This window comes from Mercenaria mercenaria, unplaced genomic scaffold, assembly GCF_021730395.1.
Source record: "Mercenaria mercenaria strain notata unplaced genomic scaffold, MADL_Memer_1 contig_715, whole genome shotgun sequence".
Classification (NCBI taxonomy): Eukaryota; Metazoa; Mollusca; class Bivalvia; order Venerida; family Veneridae; genus Mercenaria; species Mercenaria mercenaria.
In genome coordinates this window covers 17,343-39,752 of record NW_026463610.1, presented here as the reverse complement: position 1 = coordinate 39,752, position 22,410 = coordinate 17,343, and the positions used below count along the sequence as shown (strand labels likewise).

Sequence of the window (22,410 nt, the reverse complement as noted above, 5' to 3'; positions counted from 1 at the left end):
CTTAATCTGTGGAATATAGAGTGTTAACAAGATTTTCCTTTGATCTCGCCTACTGATCTAGTTTTTGATCTCATATGACCAAGTTTCGAATTTTACCTAGAGATCATCAAGATATACATTCTGACCAAGTTTCATACCAATTGGGTCAAAACTGTGGCCTTTAGAATGTAAACAAGGCAAATGTTGACTAACGACGGATGACGGACGACGACAAATGCCGGACAATGATCAGTCATAATAGCTCACTTTGAGCGTTTGTGCTAAAGTGAGCTAAAAACATGAAAAATATCAGAATTTGTTCCATAAGCTACTATTGTAAGAATGGTGAGAATATGTGATTATTTTGGGTGAAACAACTCAAGGTTGGCATTGCGAAATTTCCAGAAAACTTATAACCTGGTAAATGGAGTACAGTTCTGTTTAAGATAATAGAATTGGTATTCGACTTTTGATAGTTGTAGTGGGCATTGTCAGCTGAAAAGCGGATACTTGCTCATTGTTTTTAGCAGTTGTTTCTTTTTACCTTTCTGCAAAATGTGTTATATTGCTGTCTCCTCACTCGTTCAATTTGCAACACGTGTATCTACAATACCCCAACTGTCAAGGACCATTAATTCAAAATCAACAAATTTTGACCTTTTCACAGACTGTATTAACTATCTCAACAGCAATCTTTCAGCGCCGTATGGCGGCCGTAAAAAGTGTCCCCTTATGTTAAATTTTCTGGTCCTTTGATATCATTGGGTCCGTTTAATATCTTTGTAATAGAATTCCGCTTAAACCGATCCTAGTGGGCATAAGAGGTGTCGCACTTTCCATTACTTTTCATGGGCAGACTCAATCAAACCGAGTCTGCTATTATTTGTCCTGGTTGAATTCTATGCTTCCAAAGAATCTTTTTACAGATTATATTTTTATGTCTTTAATTTTGTCACAAGGGGATTATACGTCTTTCAGAACATATTCTGAAAATGGCTGTGTTGAACATGATGACGAATATCAGTACCTTTGTTTTGTCTTTATTTTAGCTTGTCAACAGATGTCTAGAATCAATTCACGAGCCGTGCAACCTCCTGACAAGAAACCATCTAACGAATTATCTTATTTGAATTTTCAATGTGACCCCCTGCACTTCCATCTCTTTTTATTATGGTCATTTGCCAGAGCAAAACTCAAGTGTGTGTGTTGCAAATTTTCATTCAGCAAACTGAGAAGCGACATCGGTGATTCTTTGGTCAAGTACAGCCATGTCTCTAATATGAACAGGCAGTCAACAATTGTAAAAGACCAAATCACCATTGAACAAGATGCACAATATTTTCTTTACATGAAAAATCTCTCTGATGACAATCAAAACATTGACTTTATATATAAGGGTAACTGAACGAAAATTGCTTTCAATCTGGAACTACCAAAATAGTAAAGCTGCTATCGAAAACCTCTTTCTTGGCAACGAATGCATATTGCACTAATACACACAGAGAAAATGTGCTTATAGGTCCTGCCAACATCAGAAGCCTGGTGTCTGTTAGTATGTAGCTTTCCTGTAATTTAACTACTTTAACGTGTTAACTTCATGCTTGTACAATATATGCTATTGACATAACAAGAATGACAATGTTCTATAATTGGATGAAAAATAAAACTATAGTAGGAACATACAATTGTAAGTTTGATTAAGCTTATTAAATGGGAGTGACATTTTTAGAGAATCATTGTCTGATTGACAGATGCTCTAGTTTTCGAAGTATCAATCACATGCTCTACCCTTGTTAAATAATATATACTTTAAAGGATTATTTTAATAATATTAGACACAGCAATACTTACAAAATTTTGAGTCGCAGAACTAAGGACAAATTGAAACGCATCAAATTTATTTGATTCATACTAATTCAATTAAGCTCGATTATGATGAAATTTTATTTTTTTTTATAAACCCTGAACCTTCTTTCTAGAAAAAAAAACAGTACAAGTGTCATATGAGAAAGTTATGTCATGACCCCATTGGGGCTCTAATCCAAGAACTCCGAGATGAGCGGACGCCATCCTTACTACTAGTCCACCTCTCCCACTTACTATTTACTTAATGGTTTTAAATGTGACATTGCACATTGAAAGATAACTTGACATAACAAGTACCATTACTCTGATTTGTTTATTCAAATATTTCCTCATTCTATTTTGTACATGGAGATATACAATTTTTCATATTTAAATGATAATAGAGCTAATTGGTTTAGCAGTACATGTACTTGTTTTTAAGTGAAATTGAAAAGCACAATATGCATTAATCAGTTTTACTCTAAATGTTTTGTTGTACAATTAAATTACTAATAGTTGTGTACAACGGAAATGTTTGATAAAATATCTTACTCTGTTAAATTGCCTTGGTTGGTCAATAACTGGATCGTGAAGTAGGCCAGGAGGGGTTTGCAGCGCTTGCCTTTCAATGCACATGAAAAACATCCGATATAAATGTTACTACTGTACCGATATTAGTACACTCAAACATGGATTTCAAAAATACACAGTTCTATCTTGGATAGAAAACGGATGATAATCAAACATCATCAGTACGTGTCTTATTCTTTGAAGATTATCTCTCAAATTAACGCTTTATTTTACACCAGTTCCCTTAACACTTGAGTTGCACTTCGTTGAGATTACTATGTCAACTTTATGTTGGTTAGAATAATATTCTAAAATTCGTTAATATCGCATTATGTGGCTATATATCATAAAACACTTGAACTGTTATATGCTACATTAATTTTGATTAACAGACGAACAGGGCCGAGGTTCAAATTTTGGTAGGTTCAATATCACATCACAATCTACCAGTTCAAAGTTTAATATCTCTGATTAGTTCACGGACTGTATTGCACCTGTGCAGACCCTTGGTTAAAAGGAATATTTGGCCCACTAAGAGTGTACAAGCTAAAATTTTAGAGAGTCAAGTAATTCGAGAAGCAGCTAATAAAATTAATCAAATATGATAATGTGTTGAATTCCTGGCAATACGTTATTTAGCAGTACTCATTCGGCTTATCAGGTTGATTTATTGCATTGTCAAATAGTTTAAAGTTATCATCCCTGTTATCGAAAGCGTCCAGTAAAAATATTTAACCTCTGTCTTAAACATACTAAAACTTTGGCCGAAAGAAACCAATCTATGAACCGGCCAAGCATATATAAAAATTAATGTTCTTATTATATACTTAAATATACATCTAATCTATCTTATGTATCGCTTGTTCTTTAACGTATAATGTAAACAGGGCAAAGATAGTTCCTATGCAGCTTAAGGCACTGGGTTCGAGTCCTGGTTGCTGTCATGTAGATGTTTGTTTGGTAAAGACCCTGGTTTCGAGTCATGATAACTGCCATTCAGACGTCTTTGACTAGGGTCATGTGTTCAAAACCTGTTTCTGTCTTTAAGATGTGTCTTTAATTTAGACCCTGAATTCGAGTACTGGTTACTGTTGTTTAGACGCGTGTTCGAATTCTGGTTATTGCCATTTAGATGTGTGCTTGGTCAAGGACCATGGTTCGGGTCCTCGTAACTACCATTTACATGTGTCTTTCAGAGAACGGCATTAGTTCCCTATAATGTTATGAATATAATTAAACGAATATTTGATATAAGAATTAGTCACTCAAAAATGTATTCAGACATGGTAATAATTAAAATAATATTCGGCAATACCACACCTAACTACGGTATGCTATAACGTCAGAAATCACTGAATGACAATCGTAACCACATATTCAGTTGTGATCACAACAATTTAATGATTCTGCAGATATAACAAACGATGTAGACACAAGTAGAAATCATTTAGTAAGTTAAATTAAATATACAATTTTACGAATATTTGACATTAAAATTTTGATTTTCATTGACATTCCAGGAAAAAGCAATGTCAACGGAATCGTTGAAATTTGCAGATGATGATAGTGACGAGGTAATTATATTTAATTTTGTCTTTTACAAAACTATCAGAATTTAAAGTCATCGTTTAGTGAAAAACAGCTGTTTTCTTCATATCTAGAACGTGGGTCTGTACAACACTAGCGGGTCTAATTTGTTTTGTTTTTGTTGAGTTTAACGTTGTACCTACAAAGCTATAGGTTACATGGCGACCTTCCAGCTTTGACGGTAGCGGAAGACCCCCAGGTGCCCAGCTAGTGAAATTCGATAATGCGTTAACGTAAGAATCATTAATTTTATTTTGGTTTCTCATTATCAGTCAAACTGTTCTTGTTTTATGTCCCCCACCTTTTCCGAAGAAAATATGGGGACAGAATTTAGCTGCGTCTGTCGTCTGCCTTTCTGTCTGTCCCGCCAGATTTTGTATCAGTTTCATAGAAAACATTTACCAAAATCAGATGATATTTTGCGCTTTACCTAAACCACAAGCTCAAAGGTCAATATCACACTTGGAGGTAAAATGTTAATGGTCAGGTTCTTAACTATGCTATTCGTCTCGAGATTTCAATATTACAATGTTTCCTATATAATAGAATAGAGAAAAATGGAAACTTCACAGGTCGAACAACACCTCAAAAACGAAAATGTTGCAGGCTTGGTTTGATTGAGCCTGTTCATGGACGATAGTGGAAATGCATTAATTGCAGTTAAATGCATGTTAATTGAGGCGGCCGTTCGACCCTCTGGATTCCTTTTCCGGTCGTTTACTGTGTCCTATATTACCATGACAAGACGTTGTGTTGCGTGAAAGATTATTTTTTATCATTAGTTTTAATTATCTCTCCTTTTCCTGATTTCTATTTTGATCTGCTACTTTATCATTTATGGATGGACTTAAAAAGTTTGTATCATTTATCAACATGACAAGATGATTTTACGCCAGCAAGAACAATAATTATAACCTCCTTAATATGTTAGTTAAATTCCTTCACTGAATTTTCATGTCCAGTGCATAACTCTAAAGCTACTAAATGGACTTTGATTATATTGCATACAATGATAGAGAACATTTTGAGAAAAAGCGATGTATGAAGACCTTGACCCCTAACGAATTTAGTTTTTCAGTTATTTCCCTTTATTGATTTTTTTCATGGTATAACTCTAAAACTACTGAATGAATGAGGATTTTTCTCTGTAAAGCTATTAACTATACATTTTAGAAATTATTCGAAGACATAAGAAACATAGCGCAAATAATTGCTTTGTCATATATGTTTAAAACTAATCTTATCTCATGCACACAGGACATAAATTGGAGCTTTTGTAAGCATCCACTTTCTTTGGATCTGAATTTTTGTCATAAGTTTGTGTCGGCAATCACGATAGAGGACACTTAGGAGAAGTGCAATTTATATGGACCATATTACATGTACACCCTTGTTATCCGGATAAAACGAAATGCTGTGATAATTCCAAAATGCTACAAACTGGAGGAAATATCAAACTTAGTATTGGCATTGTTTTTATCAATATTTTCTAATTACTTATTCTGATTGTTAAAAGTATTATAACTGATTCAACATTGTTTAGAAGCTGTACCATTTGCACTAAACAATTTGCACATGGGACATATTGTTCAATATGAAGAGCCCCAAACAATATGTACATATTGCTTTTTAGAATGAGTTTGGGGATTCAATTCGTTGTCAACCTCATTTAATGGACTTTCGGTAATGAATATTACTTTGTATCATTCAGTTATTGTATAAACAATGATATGAACATGTTATAAAGGTTTTATTGTAGATCAAATATTTCACATTGACAAATATATAAGCATATGTAGTAGTCGATGGATACTTATCAAAGTGTTCATAGAAATTTCGAAGATTAAGCATGAAATGCTATGAGGATAATAGCCAATATTGTAGTTTGAAATTTTGCATATGCTGTTCTAAAGGTACTGATTGTTGTATATCGAAGGAGTATAAAATGTGGTACCTAATGGCTGTAGCATGCCATAGGTAATGTTTTATACACCAGTACCAGAAGTTCCTGAAACATTTTATCAAAAGGGTTGTCAGGATACTGGTTATATGACCCAGGGAAGTGCCTACGTCTTTAGTATCTTGAACAATGGTTTGGGTCCAATCGCTAAGGTGACTATGTCTTAGACTAGCTGACAAACAATGTAGAATGTCCTTTGTTAAAACGTAGAGCTGGTGAGACCAAATATCTCATATATAGAATTTTCCTCTGGCTACTTTGCCTTAATGATTCGTGTACCAATGATTCGTAAATGACTTCTTATTATGTGCTAGACAATTTCAGGGATCAGGCAAATCACTAAATGTTTCAAACTTACAATCTCCAATTGAAAATGATTAGCTCAAACTCCTATAGGCTGGAGACTCTATACTTGACTGGTCTTTTTGTTGAAGTTCCCGTCAGACAATGTCTTTGAATCAACAACATACGAGTCCTATCGCATAGATGCTCGGCCTCTGTCCTCTCAAACTCTATATGATTGCCCTGACTCCTGGATGCTCAGCGCCTATATGCTATCACATGTAGCATTCAACTACCATATAGGTATATCCCCGATGCCTTGGCTGTACTTCGCCAATAATGCTGAACCGTCTATAAGCTTGAACTCTCCTACTATCTCAGTAGATTACCAAACTCTGTGTCTCTGTGTCAGCTTCCCGATGCTCAGCCTATATATGCTATCGTATATAGCATTTAACTACCCTTAAGGTAAAACTTCTATGCGCTGGCCCTATAGCTCGAAACTTTGTTGAAGTTCTGCAACTCTTCTTTAGTCTACGAACTTCTAATTTTTTTCTTTTTAATAATTTATCCGCCCTGACAGTGTAGTTGAAATAACTTCCTTATCAAGGTACTGGGATAAATTATTAGTTGAATCCTCGATGTGTCTTCTTCGACCGCCAGATACCGAATGCCTTCTCCGTCATCCATCTACCTATTTATACCCCAGCAGCCGTGCTATTTTTAGAACTTGTTTCTGATTGGTCCAAATTTAAACATAACGTTTTACAACGAGTACTTGCTCTATCAAATATCTGGTTCCCTTTAACTTTTGTATATGACATAATGTGCGAAGCTGGGACCCAGCTATCCATATAATGAACCCAAATCAGCCACAAATGACCTAAATTCTATTTATTACAGGAATTCAACAAAAATTATAGCTATGACAACATGAAAAGGGAGTCAAGCACTATCTGTGCTTATGTGTTACGTTATCAATATATTAAATATACAAATTATTCTGACAAGGGTAAATGTCTATGTCTTTGTAAAATTCTGTTTTAAAACTCAATTCCGCTGTCAGTAGGTTCTAAAGCTTACACGCTTGTATCTTTTCTGCTAGATTTTGGTAAAAAAATAAACAAGCAAGAACTAACACCTGAATCTAAATGTGCTGTGATTCCACAGGGGGAGGGGGTACATCCATATTTAGAAATTAAGTATGCTAGGGGTCTGTTGGCATTTTAAGAGTGTGAAAATTATGGCACTTCAACAGTTCAGTTTTGCTGAACTATGTTGAGTACTGCTCTGAATCCATAGAAGAAGTACATTCCCTAACTGATAATAGTTTGATACTGAACTTAACTCGCAACTTTTCCATACAAAGTTGCCCCCTCCCCACTTAGAATGTTTACCCTACCAACATTTCATCTGCAATACAAGACTCGCATACATTTCTATACTGAAATATAAAAAGTTGGTCCCAGTGTATAGGAACATCTACGTTCATCATAAACTTAATATTTGTTCAATATCCTCTTCCCTCTTCTTCTGTAAGTTCAATGGTGTTATGAATTGTAACTGAGATCACTTGATCCAAAATTCATTTCTAAAGGAGCCAGAGATCTGTATAGGTCGACTACCGGGTACTCCCCACCAGCACTGAAACAAGCGCCAATATATGGCCTTATCTTTTCCGCATTCTTTACTGGGTCTTTATCCAAAGTCATCATTCGGACTATATATGTAATTGTAAAAATTACATTAATAGAGAGTGTTAAAATTTCTTTCCAATAACATGTGAGGCAAAAACTCTTAATCTGCGATGGTTTCATATGCTCTACTTCTTAGGTTGTTGTGCCTGTTACCAGTATAAAAATCGTTAACAGGTTCATATCACCATGTTGTTACAAACTCATTCACCAAAAAATGTCCACACACACAAGACTGGTCAATGTGTAATGGAATGTAAATACAAGAAGTCAATGACGGCTATTATCCACTTTTAAGGACAACACATGTAGGGCATTATCCATGGCCATTTTCGGCTATTATCCATTTTTCACACAAGGATCAATATAAATGGTCTTGACATAAAAACGGCAAACGTAAACAACTTACTCTAAACTGTGTCAGACAGGGAAATGGTAGAGCTGTATATACAGTGAATTACAAGCATTAAAAACAATTCTAAATAGTTTTATGAATTTTCAATTAAACTTAACATGGATTTTGTAAACTATTTAACGTATTGTGTATTGTATTCACAAAAACAAAGTAAAATAGTTTGACTTCCATGGAAATAAATAACCATTAGTTCTTTTTGCAACATCTGGTGGTTAGAATCTCTTATCAAGCCTAAGCAACTTACCGAAAAAACTGAAATTTTCAAAAGCGTTCATCTGTCATTTTGTAGCATTTTGGAATTATCACAGCATTTTGTATTATCCGGATAAAAAGGGTGATGTAAGCCCTCAGCGTTTCCCTTTATTGATATTAAATTCAAACAGAGCCTTACACAAAAGTACCTAACATTTTATATATATATAAAACATTAGATGCAATTAGAGATCGGAACTGATGTATGTATAGTTTTCAACATGGGAGTAATATTTTTCGCAATCATTATAAATGAATTAGACCAGTCTTTTACAAGTTATTTGTAAAAAAAAAATGTTACAAAAATAATTGACCAAAACTTTAACCTGATCACTCAAATGTAGTATTAGAGGTGGATGGGTAGGTGCCTTTTTTCAAAACCAGTCACTTGATTATCATTTAAATCTGTTACAAAACATAAAGTGAAAGTGCTTCATCATTTTGATGTCATGTATGATTATAATCAACCCTAGAGTACCTTGCAAAACGAAATAGTTGACACCGATATAAAATTCTTTCCTGATTTAAAAAGGAGTCTGAAACTTAGTAGTTGTCATATTTCTCAAAAAGCATTTAGTTTTATTTCACCCAGGTATTTAAAACATGTTCAGAGTTTGCAAAAATCTATAATAAAAATAGTGTTGTCAGGTGTTAAACGACCTGTGGTTTTCCATTTTTCCAATTTATCATCGCATCAGCGTTGTTTGTGCCATGTATCGGCCGAAAATATGTGGCATCCGTATTTTCAATTAGAGCTGTTTTCTTTCGCTCTTCTCGGTTCATTTAAGCACCGCATTAGTGTTGTATTAGTGTACTGTATAACATTTCAGCTTTATTATTCCGCCGGGTAGTTCAATATTCCTGCTTAAAAAGCTCGTGGCTAATGGGCGTGGGCGGTATATAACAGTCCACCATCATCCATGAACAGGCTTAATCAAACCGAAGCTGCAGCATTTACATTTCTGTCGGGTTCGATGGCCCTTCGATTTTCCGCTTTTTCTGTTTTTATTATATTGTTATCAATAATTTTACATTGGTGGAAAACTGTATTATTTAGATACATTTATGGTGCATGCTTTGAGTAATATTTCATGGATGGTGATGACTATATATGTTGATAATGATGATAAATGAATACAAAAACAAAATAAGAATGATGCTAGTAATTTATAATATTAAAGATAATGATAATAATAATGTTGATGATAATGATCAATTTAGTGATTTTTACAAAAAAGTGATGAATCAAGTTGATGGCGATGATGACATTTATTCCGATGCTGATAATGCTGATGTTAACTTCTGAGGATGGTGGCCATGATGATGACAAAATGAATATAGAAAACAATTTAAAATGATTACGAATATAATGATGAATAAAGGTGAATGTGAAGAATTGAGACCATTTGTCTGTGGTACAAAATGCATGTTACATCCAATGTTTAAGTGTATTTTGACCTATCTCTACCTGGTAAAAAATTTCTTGTGGACTTATATATATATAAATATACTTTTTTTTCTTTTCAGAATTAATTTCCCTTTGTTGTTACTATAAATAACTTATATGATAACATTTTTATAATCAGGCAAAAAATTCATATGAAATTAACTTAATGTTTTTATATATGCAATTCTAAATCCGGATATTTTGTTATAACATATTATATATATAGTACAATATGTTTAATACATCATTTACAGATATCAGTTCCTTATGTTATACTACAGTAGAAAAAATTAGATGCCTTCCAGGACTTTGAATTGCATTGCAATACTTCATTCACTTGTTATTTAACATAAATGATTTAGTTAAAGAAGTTTACTTGCAGATTCACATCATTCAGCTGAGTTCTTGAAAAGAAAATGTTAATAAATGTAAATTAGTTAAATATATAAGAGTTTATTATGTGCACACTTACGTTGTCTGTTATATGTGTATAAATACTCTTTTTGCTAACACATTGTAAATGATTTGTTTTCTACAGTTATTGACATTTCTGCCTATATTATTTGTTTTTTAATATACCGACTTCGTATTTTGACATGTTAGGGAGACTGTTACAAAATATGGAAGCGTGTTTTTAAGATAACAATTCGCATTTTTCATGTCTTTCCAACAGTTTTTTAAGACAGATGATGAGATACTACTTTTTTATCAAATTGTTTAATGTTTCAAATCAATGTCTTACGATTTTAACCGCAAATTAAAGAGCAAACCATTCTAAGACGAAAAATCTCAATTTACTAAGGTGGGTTTCGAAACCGGGTCGCTAGGGTGCTATAACAACTGAGCCGAAGAGTCGACATCCTGAAGCAGTTGTCAGAGATTGGTTTTCAAAATGGCTATGCGTAAACGACCGTAACATATTTCATTAAAGCAGTTTCCAGCATGAACTATATATGTTATAGGAAAACAATGCAAACGTAGAAAAAGTTAAGCTATTCACGTTGAAATTTTACTTAGATCAAGTCTGTTAAAGCAGAAATATTAATCTTTCCTATGCGAAAATTGCCTTAAATTTCTATTACATAATAGCGGTTAAAATCTCCGACAAAGAAAATCACAGATCAAACAGTTGAACATATCGATGCCTTTGTGAAACAGGACAATATTGCCTAGAATTTGCTTTTCCATAGATTATTGTTGTTTTTATGAGTGTAGTACAACTGTTAAAGTTTGATAACAATAATGCGCATTCCAATTGTTTAAACATGGAATAAAAAGGAATTGTTTTGATCTTACATGTAAGATCAAAATACTTTTCAACACGAAGAACATATTATTAGTTCTATAAGTAAAATAAAAACTCAAAGAAGTAGAATATTAAATTATCTACACATTAAACAAAATCAGTACATTGTGAAAAATAATAAAACAATATGTGTGTTTAGAAAATAATTATAAACAACGATAAACTTGCAAGTGAGTTTCCAATAAAATATGCCAGCTTAATACTTTCCATGCCTTTTAGATAGATAAATAACTTTCTACAGTTATCGCCCTGGACTAATAAACAATTAACGCTTTACACGTGGTTTATGATGGATTAATAAATTAATTTTTGTTCATGTGTTCTGCAATCTTAGAACTTTGAGAGAGTCCGGTGTGTCCAGTGTGTCAATGTCTTCCGAAAAACTTAAATAAGCATAATATTTCCCGTACGATATGCGTTGAGTTTTTATAGTTATTAAACATGTTTTAAAGCTAGATAGATGTTTAAATTGCATTTTAGTTTATTATGCAAGACCACTGAAGACCTCTCGATCTGTCGTCTTTAAGATATATTGAATGGGCTCCATTACGCTCTAAAATCAAATAAGAAGTAAACATTTAATTCAGCTTTGATACATAAATAACCATATTTTGAACAATATTTCACGTTCAATAAAATCTATTAAAAGTTCACATGGAAGCATAGAACGTAACCAAACAAATAATACTCAACTGAATGTAGTCTGTTCATGAGATGTTATGAAATGTGCAACACTCTCACGTCCCCAAGCACCGGCTTAAGGGGAATAAATGTGCAATATTCCTCACGTACCGTAGCACCAGCTTAGGCGGAACTCCTGCATACAAAAAAAGAACTTTTTATAAATTCTGAGATCCCAAAGAAAGTATCAATGCGGAGCCGAAATACTGTAACTTAAATAAGACCTCTACATTTAACATTGCAGTTGTGGTTGTGAATAAAGTCAAAATAAAATATTCTGAATTTAATGATCCTTTGGAAGTACATGAAACTTAATTAAAATTGCAACACCACTCATGCTCCCTGAACGGGCATTATTCAAAAGAAACTCCAAAAATAATGTGTGTATGACATTAAGACTGTCTATGTTGGCGAGTATTGTTTGTAACATTTAGTACATAAGAAATGCAAGAAGCGATTGTCCATTTCATCTTACAGTAAGGTTTACAAAACATCAACTTCAGATCACCTAGTTTAAGTTTTGTTAAATGAAATTATTTTTTAATTTAATAAATTCGTCGGATATTTAAAGAATGTCTTATATAGATATTCTCTTCATATATATTTTACTTTAGCACGGCAAAGTAACACATCATAAACTACAAAAAATATTTGCTTTGACCTTAATAATTTTAAATGCTTAATGTTTATTTGACTAAAGTCGCAAGCCAAATATAAAGTAGAATATTTTTGTTCAGTTGCCATTCAATTTTATTTAAGACTGATGAACAAACAATATTATTAATTATCTTTTACCTCGTAAGGTGCCGTACAAACTGACTTGATAATTCAAATACTGTTTCGTGAGGACTTTGAACTGTGTTTATTGATTACGTTTCGTAAAACATCAAATAAGAATTTTCATAAAAAAAAATGGTACAACTATGGCATTAACAAAATAAAATATCGGAAAATAAGATAAACCTAACAAAACAACAGTTCCATGTAAAAGTTTGCAAACACTTTTCCTCATTTCGGATATATGCAAAAGTTAATCCACCACTTGCTATTTTGGAAATAGTTTAAACATTACTGAAAATGCATTTGTCATTTTCCTCCCCCATAACGTTGTTTGCTAATTGAGAATCTGGATGTTAAGTATTATCTTTGTGACTTTTCAAGGAAGACTTGTCTTCGTAAAATGAGCGAAATTATATGATAACATCATATGACTTTCTTCTGAAAACTTATCAACAGCATATCGTTCCGAGACCAAATTTCACAATTGTATGTTCAGTGTATTTTAATTATTTGCAAATAAACTAATGGCGAGACAGCTGTTGTTCATTTTTGCATGATAAAACTACTTCCTTCACTGAATTCGCTCTTGTATTAACGGGAAAATAATCGTGTTCAAACAAGGCAATTCACGTGCTGTTAATACATGATCTTTATTCTTTACATGCTTTCCCAGGGACTTGTATGTATTACTGCGCATATAATGACAGATGGACATCGGGTATCCTTGTCTTGTTTCTTCCACAAAACGATGCTATTAATCCATGGCATGTTTTGTTATATCAGTTTCCAGCTCCAAATGAACTGTCCTCCCCTGTTAGAGTCTACAACGTGCTAACTAGCTTACCCACTGTTTACTCCTCCTTTTGAATTGAGCACCGGTTCGATTTTTGTCGATAGCTGTGACGGTATTTAACCGCATGTGGCTTGAGCGATGTATTGTTTATAGGAATCATAGCTGTAATTTTTAGAAACTTCAGTCAGTATGTTTTAACTTCATTTTTTCACAATAATTCTTGTGAATCTTGAAACCATTTCGTTCTATTCTCCGTACATTTAATTTCTCGTAACTCGAGTGTACATTTATTTTTCTTGAGATTGTGTTCCTCTATTCCGAACTTTTATGAACACTGCCAAATTATGCCACTGAGTAATGTTATATTTGTGAATGCTTTTGGTTGTTTTGTTGATTGGTGGGACCCGGTAATAAATATGTTTACCGTTTCCAAGAACAACAGAACGGGAATGAAAAATTGTGCTTTAATCGTAAAGAATATAAAAAAGCAATTAGCTTTCCTGTCATTTTATTAAATATGCAAGTATAGCGACGTTTCGTTTATTAACGACTGCAGAAGCCCTTGGGAAATGTTTGTGGCCTCGACCTTAGGTATCAGTCACAAACATTCCCGCGGGCTTTTGAACGACTTGACGACATTCTAAAACTCTCCATGTGTCACTGCACCTGTGGGATTGTGTTTATCCGAGTGCAAATATATTTTTCTTAGGTGAAAAGTAGACATGTCTTGCTAATGATAAGGTAGTTTCAAATCTTATGAAAGGGCTGACTTCTAATTAGCAAGAAAGAAAGAGTAGTACACGTGCATTTTTTTTGGACGGTGGACCCCTGCGCATGAACTCTGGCTATAGAAAAAACAAATGCGACTATCGGTTTCAAGTACAGCCTTTGTACTTTCATTGCCTTTACTTCCGGGAAAAGCTTCCGGTCGTCTGACTTCATTTTCATCCAAATACACGTATGCCTTATTAAGTAAATGAAACAGCCTTTCTAACAGTATTCAATTTACAAAGAAGTACAAACTAGTTTCTTTTTCTTCCGCTAACGTAGAACCTTTATTACTGCAAACATCTATATAGTTTCTTAGTGGAATTTGTCTGGTTAAAAGGTCTCTTGTTTGTTGTACGTGAATAGTTTGTTCTGGCCCCGATTTCACGAAAAAACTTAAGTAATTACTTAGTTAAGTCTGTTATTTCAAAATTATGCTATTGCTTATTTTATTGTTATTTCATGTTGACTTTTTCTATAACAATGTATTTGTAGCTAAATTATACTATGGTTAGTAGTTTTTGTCTGCAGTACTTATTTCAGTCAAGCAAATATCACATTTCTACTTAAGCACAATATAACGAACTTAAGTATTTTCGCAAGTATATTTCTTATTTTCATACTTCGTTTTCTTTGAAATTCAGAATTGTTGTCTTTTAATTTATGAAATAGTCATATATGGTTCTGTTATAGCTGAAAAAGTCAACATTAAAGACACATAATGAGCAAATACAGGCATTTGAAATAACAGACTTAGCTAAGTAATTACTTAATATATCGCCAATTTGACCAATATTAACTTCTCCACATCCACATCAGTTACCATACAAGAATAGTAAATATACATCGATGTTCTCCAATTTTTGTCTGTTGGTTTCGCTACAAATATATAAATATAAGCAACGAGAATGTTGTATCAAATTATATCTGTCGCAAACACACACTGGAATAAAATAACAAATCCTATTATGACGTACATTTCCTAAGTATTTATCATAAATGATATTACCTTGACAAAGGACGTAACTATGGCGTCCTTAATTTATATTTCTGTTTGGCATTGAAATGAAATATTAACTTATGTCACGTACAATGAAATAATCCAACCTTGATTTTCCTATCAAGCTGTGAGATAAGCACATTTCACGCCCCAATGTGGTATAAGAAATGAAATTATGTTATTGCAATATTATGTTCATGGATAAATTCTTATTATATAATAGGTTTTCCTAAAATAATATACGTATGTAAAGATTCTCACTATATAAGCTTTAGGGAATATGCCGAAAGTATTAAAAAAGTTTATTAATTCAAGAGTAAATATCAACAACACGATTTTCCGCGTCTGTAACGTAATTAAACGTATTATCTTCTAATGTCCCTTTTGCGCTTCCGTAGAATCAACCTCTATTACACAACATTCATTTTGAAACTATTTCTGAAATGTCTAGGTCTGCATCTCTCTTATACGGTAATATCTAACATCCTAACATCCGAAACAAAAATGTCCACGCGCTTACATTTAAACGGTATGACCCCTGACTTTAAACCTTGAAAATGCCACTTTCAATTTCGAGTTTAGCCTGTTTACTTTCATTTTCTTTACTTCCGGAAAAGGCTGAAGGTCGTCTGACGTCTTATTCTGTGTTGTCAAAAACATACGTATGACTGGCGAGATTGTATAGAAATGTGCCCGTAGTTCGAAGGATATAACCTTAGATTGTCTGTCCAGCAATTATAGTAAATACTGAAGTATGTTTTACATTAACTTCTAAATGTTTTTCAGTTTAAAATTTCGAAACTAAAAAAGTGACTTTGTCAAAACTTGGAAGAAGTGTTACATTTATTAAACGCACAGGATTGAACTTTTATTTAAATTAACAAAATATTACATTTGGACTCAACGCAGGATATCTGTCATGTAAAAATAAAAATTTCTTTTGAAAATCTTTCATAAATTAAGTTAACTCTAACTTTATCAAACCATAATAAACTAAAATAGTAGCTTTTCTAAGACCAATATAATATCAAATTTGTTACCTGTGCTAGATGTATGTGATAAACTCATAACAAATTGTGCAATCTGGCGCTGATATTTCAAGTATATTTCATTTCTAAACCATCCTATTTATGTTTCTTTTTAATACGTTTAAGTAGAATATATTAGCAACTGTATTTGTAAAAACATGAATGAAGTATTACATTTGTATCTGTGCCGGATGTTTGCCTTGCGCTAATAAAATCTGGATATATTAATCCGATATTTTGAATATCTTTCATAAACCATGTTAGTTTTAACTTTGTTGTACAATTATATATTGCCTTTAATCGTTAGTGGTTTCTGTAGAATAAATGTACATATTGGGCGTATAATAAATTCGCCACAGCTGCTTTAATAATTTTATTTACATAGCACTTCTCGAAAAACAGAAGCTCTTCAGTAATATGTATATTTTGCTTCTGTATCACGGCATTTTGTAAGTACATGTATACGGAAAATAAAAGTTAACCTCCTTAGTCCAGATTGTTTTTGTATAGTATAATCGAAATTATATCATCCACAGAAATCAACAACATTTAATTACTAGCAATATAACGTCGGGTTAGAGCAAAAACCTAGTATCTCCATTTTTGAAAACTTTTTCAGGAGAAGCAGAAAACAGTATAATTTTTATATACGTTTTATTTGGGGACTATATTTTTACATATATACTGGTAATAATATATTCTATAATCTGTTTAAGCGGTTTGTCTGTAAATTTAGCAATTGTTGCGTATAAGGCAAAACTTGTTTTTGCACATTCAGTTTGTATGTATTTAATATATAATTATTGTGCAAAAACCATATATAGAGAAATGATGTTTTTGCTGGAACAGTTACTCGAAAATGCAAACGAAATCAACTATGCAAAAACCCTGCAGTTGTTAATACAGGCCTTTTGCTGGCACATTAATGTTAATTCCAGTCCTAATACACCCTGCATAAACACTGCAGATATAAATACAGGATTTATGCTGTCACAGTTTGATTGTATTTATCACTTTTTTGTTGCGCAAAAACATTGCTAATAAAACTGAGTGGCTTATGCACTAACCATATGCATAAATATACGGAGGGAAAACCTGTGTAGAAACATAGTATATTCAGATACAATATTTTGCCATAACAATTATAGCAGATTTTAGGATAACTATAATGATAATATATAGCATATACATATACAACGTCTTTGCACACTTGATTGTCTATTTAAAAGTGTCAAAGAAAGTAAAATAACAGTATCTTAATCACATTTCTTCAATAACTAATCATTATGGAAGCATATAGCAATCAATATCGTCGAGCTATCTGGTATATTCTTTACTACTAGCATCCAAAAATAGTAAAATAATCTGTGGATTATTTATTTTTCCGCTTTCATCAATAATAGTTCACTAAATTTAATCAGCATCTGTGTCTACATCGCTTTCCTCAAAGTCTGGCTCTGCAAGTACTTCTTTTGTCGATTGACTAGTTGGAAGAGACCTGTAATAATCATGAAACTCGCTGGGAATAATTCCTTTTTTGCAAATGCTTACGAGGTCTTTCTTTTTAGCGACTGATATGGGAAGCTTGCTCTTATAAAGTTTCGGTAATGGGTCTTGGACTGGTAGTTGACTATCTTTTGTGAGTTGTATCCTCCCAAAATCCTTATCAGTCATACCATATCTGAAGTAACAAGCCTGTGGATCGTTTTTGTAAACCTGATCCATTTCATTTTCGTCCAGTTTACTTTCACTCCATTGTCGGAATGTGTGATCTTGACGTGTTTGCTTTAAGTTGTTTAAAATTAATAAAGTCTCCATATTTTACTGGCACAACAGTGTACGGCTTGCCACGTCTGGCCATGGTTATCACAGTGTCCCACTGGCTTGGAATGTTTATCTGAGTATTCTTTTTAGCAAACTTGATTGCAGCATGCATACTGTCACATTCCATATGAGTGTGGCCAGATTCAAGGAATTTGTGATATATTTGTTTAATATTCTCGATTGTGTTTACCGCATACAACAGACTGGAAGCCATAATTTGATTTCTATTTTGTCCCGTACATGCATCCGAATATAATACTACAGTTTCAACTGATTGTGGTAGAGATTGTAGATAAAGGTATATATTTGTCGAAATCTCACAGGAACCCCTTTTCCCATTAACCTCTGACCACACATAACATGATCCGTTGCCGTTTCCCAAAATGTAAACCGATAGATTATAGCAACACAACTTCCTCATGTAGTACATTACACTGACTAACCTACAGGGAGTGTACAGCACCGATTGTAAATCAAAGGTACATGTGTGTATTTTTCCGTCTTGCTTGGCTAGGTTTTTGTCTTTTTCCTTTTCTTTCCGAGCTGTTATTTTACATTGCTGGTGTTTTTCGAACTCTTCTTTCATTTTATCTGTTAACACACCATCTTTTTCAGCTACATGGTATTTTGCGCACAAATTGCATTGATCTTTTTTAGGAACATGGAACGAGAGATTAAACTCCTCATTAAAGATTCGTCTGTACATTGATAGTTTCACTGGTGTTTGTTCCTTTTGGTGGCATGACGCTCTATAAAGATCATACATTTTTTTAATCGTTAAGTTTGATTCAAGATATTTACGCTTCGACTCTTTTCTGATATAATGTGAGGCTACAGTAGGAAAAGATACAATATGCTGTCTGACAACGTCTAAACTTTCGTCTTTTGTTTTATTGGCTGATGGGTATTTTCCACGTCGTTCATTTCCCTCAAAATGACCAGCAACTTTATTAGTTAGTGATGTACTACATTTGCCTCACCAACATCTAGAGTTTTTAGAAAAAACTTTTTGCAGACTCGAATGTTAATCCCATTGATTTCAAATGTATAAAGTCTTGCTATTTGTTTCTTCTTGATAACAGTTTGCCCATTTTCATCAACAAATGATTTGGTCTTTTTCTCTTGAACTCTGGCACAGATGAAAACTTTCTGTCTTTCATACGATCCCATAGCCCAATATGTTTCAAACATGCTCCTTCTCTCCTCATCGGTACATTTTTTGTTGCACTTGTACCTACAGTGTGAACAGTCACACTCTTTCATTGTTGTCTTAGAAACATGTTTTCCAGTTGCTGATATATAATCTTTGCCACTCAACTTTCGTATGTTTCGTTTCCAATTTTCAGGGGTAGCTTTACGTTTTCGAAATAGTTTTTTCTTGACTGGTGTGATAAACTTGGCTTTCTTTCTTGGAGTACACATATTTCGTTGCGTGGAGCATGCTGCTACTGGTGATGTTGGCGTTGCAATAAATATTTCATCTGGAATGTTATTTTGCGCATCAGAGCAGTTACTGTATTCATTGTCCATGCAAATGGTTGACTTTTCTTGTCTTTCACATGCATCATAGTGTTCAAGAACATTTGGCACTGATATGTAGGCAAGACATATTTCTTCTGTGTTTGAACTTGATGCAATATTTACTGAAGGTTGTATTGTAATCATTTGCTTGTCAACTTTGCTTGTGTATATTGTCAATGTGCAACCAAACATGTTTGCAAGAGCAAGTGGAAGAAAGTCAGCTACTTTATTGGACCAATATCCTTCTTGTTTCAGGTTCTCGATTTCTGTTAAATACATCATTATGAATGATTCCTCATCTTCTGGATTAAATGTATTTAAAAGGAATCCTATATATTCCTCAGCATGCTCTTCAAGATGATTGCATAAAGACTGACGCAATTCAAGACTTGTTCCAGATATTTTACCCGAGAATAAAACTGCATCACAAAAACAGTTGCCGTGACGCAAGATCTTTCGTCTCTTCAATCTATTGGAATTCAAAACTTGGTCTACCCTTCCTTCGTTTGCTTTTATAATGGCATTCTGCACTAATGATTGAACCATATTGATATCTTTCACATTCTGTATTTTTTTGTTGTTGTCACTGTATTAGGCAGCCACATCTTCCGACTGTTGTTTCCTTTGTTTTCTTGTAGAATGTTTCTGCTTTAATGTATTTTTTCGTTTCTTTGCTTGTGTAAATGATTCCTTGACAGTTTGCATGAAATCAATGTTTTTTCGAGTTTTATCAGATACATCAGAGTAGAACTCCGTGTCTGTAGAGTTTATGTCTTTTGATACAGGAACGTATGTTTCATCGTTATCACTGGTATCACACATTTCTGCTTGTTTCTGTGCATAGACACTAAGAGGAATATTGTCGCCTGTACTAGAAGATACGTATTTCAGTTTCTTTCTTGTTTGCCTCTTTTTTCGTCGATATTTTCTTGTACTTTTCATACTGTCGTTATTTTGTTCACTGATTTTTTCTTTTGTCATTTCACTATAACATGTAACATTCTGACTTCCATTTATATCATTGTCAATCAATATGTTACCATGAACAGTATTGCATTTATTACTGGTATTTGCAGGTGCAAAATCAGTGCCACAGACAATACTTTGACCTTCATTAACATTACTGTCACCCACTACCTTCTTTTCCTGATTAATGTTTGAATTTCCTGGTATAATTCCATTGTCACATGTGTTATTTTGAAAGTATTCAGTGTTACTGTCCATCATTGTATTACATTGCACTGCATCATCATTATTGCTTATATTTTCTGGTGTTATTTCATTGTAGCATGCACTATTTTGGCCGTCTTCAATGATATTGTCCATCACTAAGTTACAGTGCACTGCGTCATCATTATTACTTGTATTTCCTGGTGTCAATGCATTGTAACATACACTTTGATCGTCTTCAACATTAGTGTCAGTCACTATGTTATTTTGCACTGCGTCATCATTATTACTTGTATTTCCTGGTGTCAATGCATTGTAACATACACTTTGATCGTCTTCAACATTAGTGTCAGTCACTATGTTATTTTGCACTGCATTATCATTGATGTTTGTATTTCCTGGTGTTACTTCATTGTAACATACACTCTTCTTACCATCCTCAACATTAGTGTCCATCACTATGTTATATTGCACCGCATCATCATTATTGCTTGTATTTCCTGGTGTTATTTCATTATAACATTTACTATTTTGACCGTCTTCAAGGTTACTGCCCATCACTATGTTACATTGCACAGCGTCATCATTATTGCCTGTATTTCCTGGTGTTATTTTGTTGTAACATGCACTATCCTGACCGTCTTCAACATTACTGTCCATCTCTACGTTGCTTTGAACTGCATCATCATTATTGCTTGTATTTCCTGGTGTTATTTCATTGCAACATGCTCTATTTTGTCCGTCTACAACATTACCGTCCATCTCTATGTTACTTTGCACTGCATCATAATTATTGCTTGTATTTCCTGGTGTTATTTCATTGTAACTTGAACTGTTTTGGCCGTTTCCAACGCTACTGTCTATCATTATATTACGTCGTACTGCACCATCTCCATAGATTGTATTTTCAGGTAGTACTTCTCTATCATACGCATTTTTTTTACAGTTGTTAACGTTACTATCCATCACTAAGTTACATTGCACCGTTTCATTATCATTACTTGTAATCCCTGTTGTTATTTCATTTTCCGTAGCACCATTAGAACCAATGTCAAAGTTATTATTCATCACTATGTTGTGTTGCTTACAACTCGTATTTTCAGGTAATATACAATTGTCACAAGCATCATTTCCACCATCTTTGATTTCAACATTTACTGTTATTGCTTAGTTTTCACCGCTATATTGCTGACTTTCTACAGCTGAATTTCCGCCTTCTGTGTTACAAAACTCAGTCTGGCACCTTTGACTTTGCGTGTATTCATTTTCTAGTTCCATTACATCTTCTATCAGTTGTCCTTCATTTGAAGAATCAGACCACATCTGTGAAAATTATAAGATACTCAAATGTTACATTTATTACATAAGGAGTGTTCTGTTTGAGCGTTACACTGAATATAATATAATTTGTTTTTTATAAACAAACTGTAAAACAAGATATTTATATTAATTTTTCAGAAGTTATTACCCTAAAACTGTCTATCAATATACTATAAATAATACTGAAG

General features: G+C 33.3%; 1 protein-coding gene across 1 annotated transcript; it reads right to left on the bottom strand.

Moving 5' to 3' along the window:
* Positions 1-20,323: 20,323 nt before the first annotated feature.
* Positions 20,324-21,970, bottom strand: LOC128554755 (putative uncharacterized protein DDB_G0282499). Its single transcript, XM_053536064.1, has one exon. The coding sequence runs from the start codon at positions 21,968-21,970 to the stop codon at positions 20,324-20,326; it is 1,647 nt and encodes a 548-aa protein (XP_053392039.1).
* Positions 21,971-22,410: the final 440 nt, after the last annotated feature.

Excerpts from the sequence above, each read along its gene's own strand:
- LOC128554755 (XM_053536064.1), bottom strand. The coding sequence starts at position 21,970 with ATGAATAATAACTTTGACATTGGTTCTAATGGTGCTACGGAAAATGAA.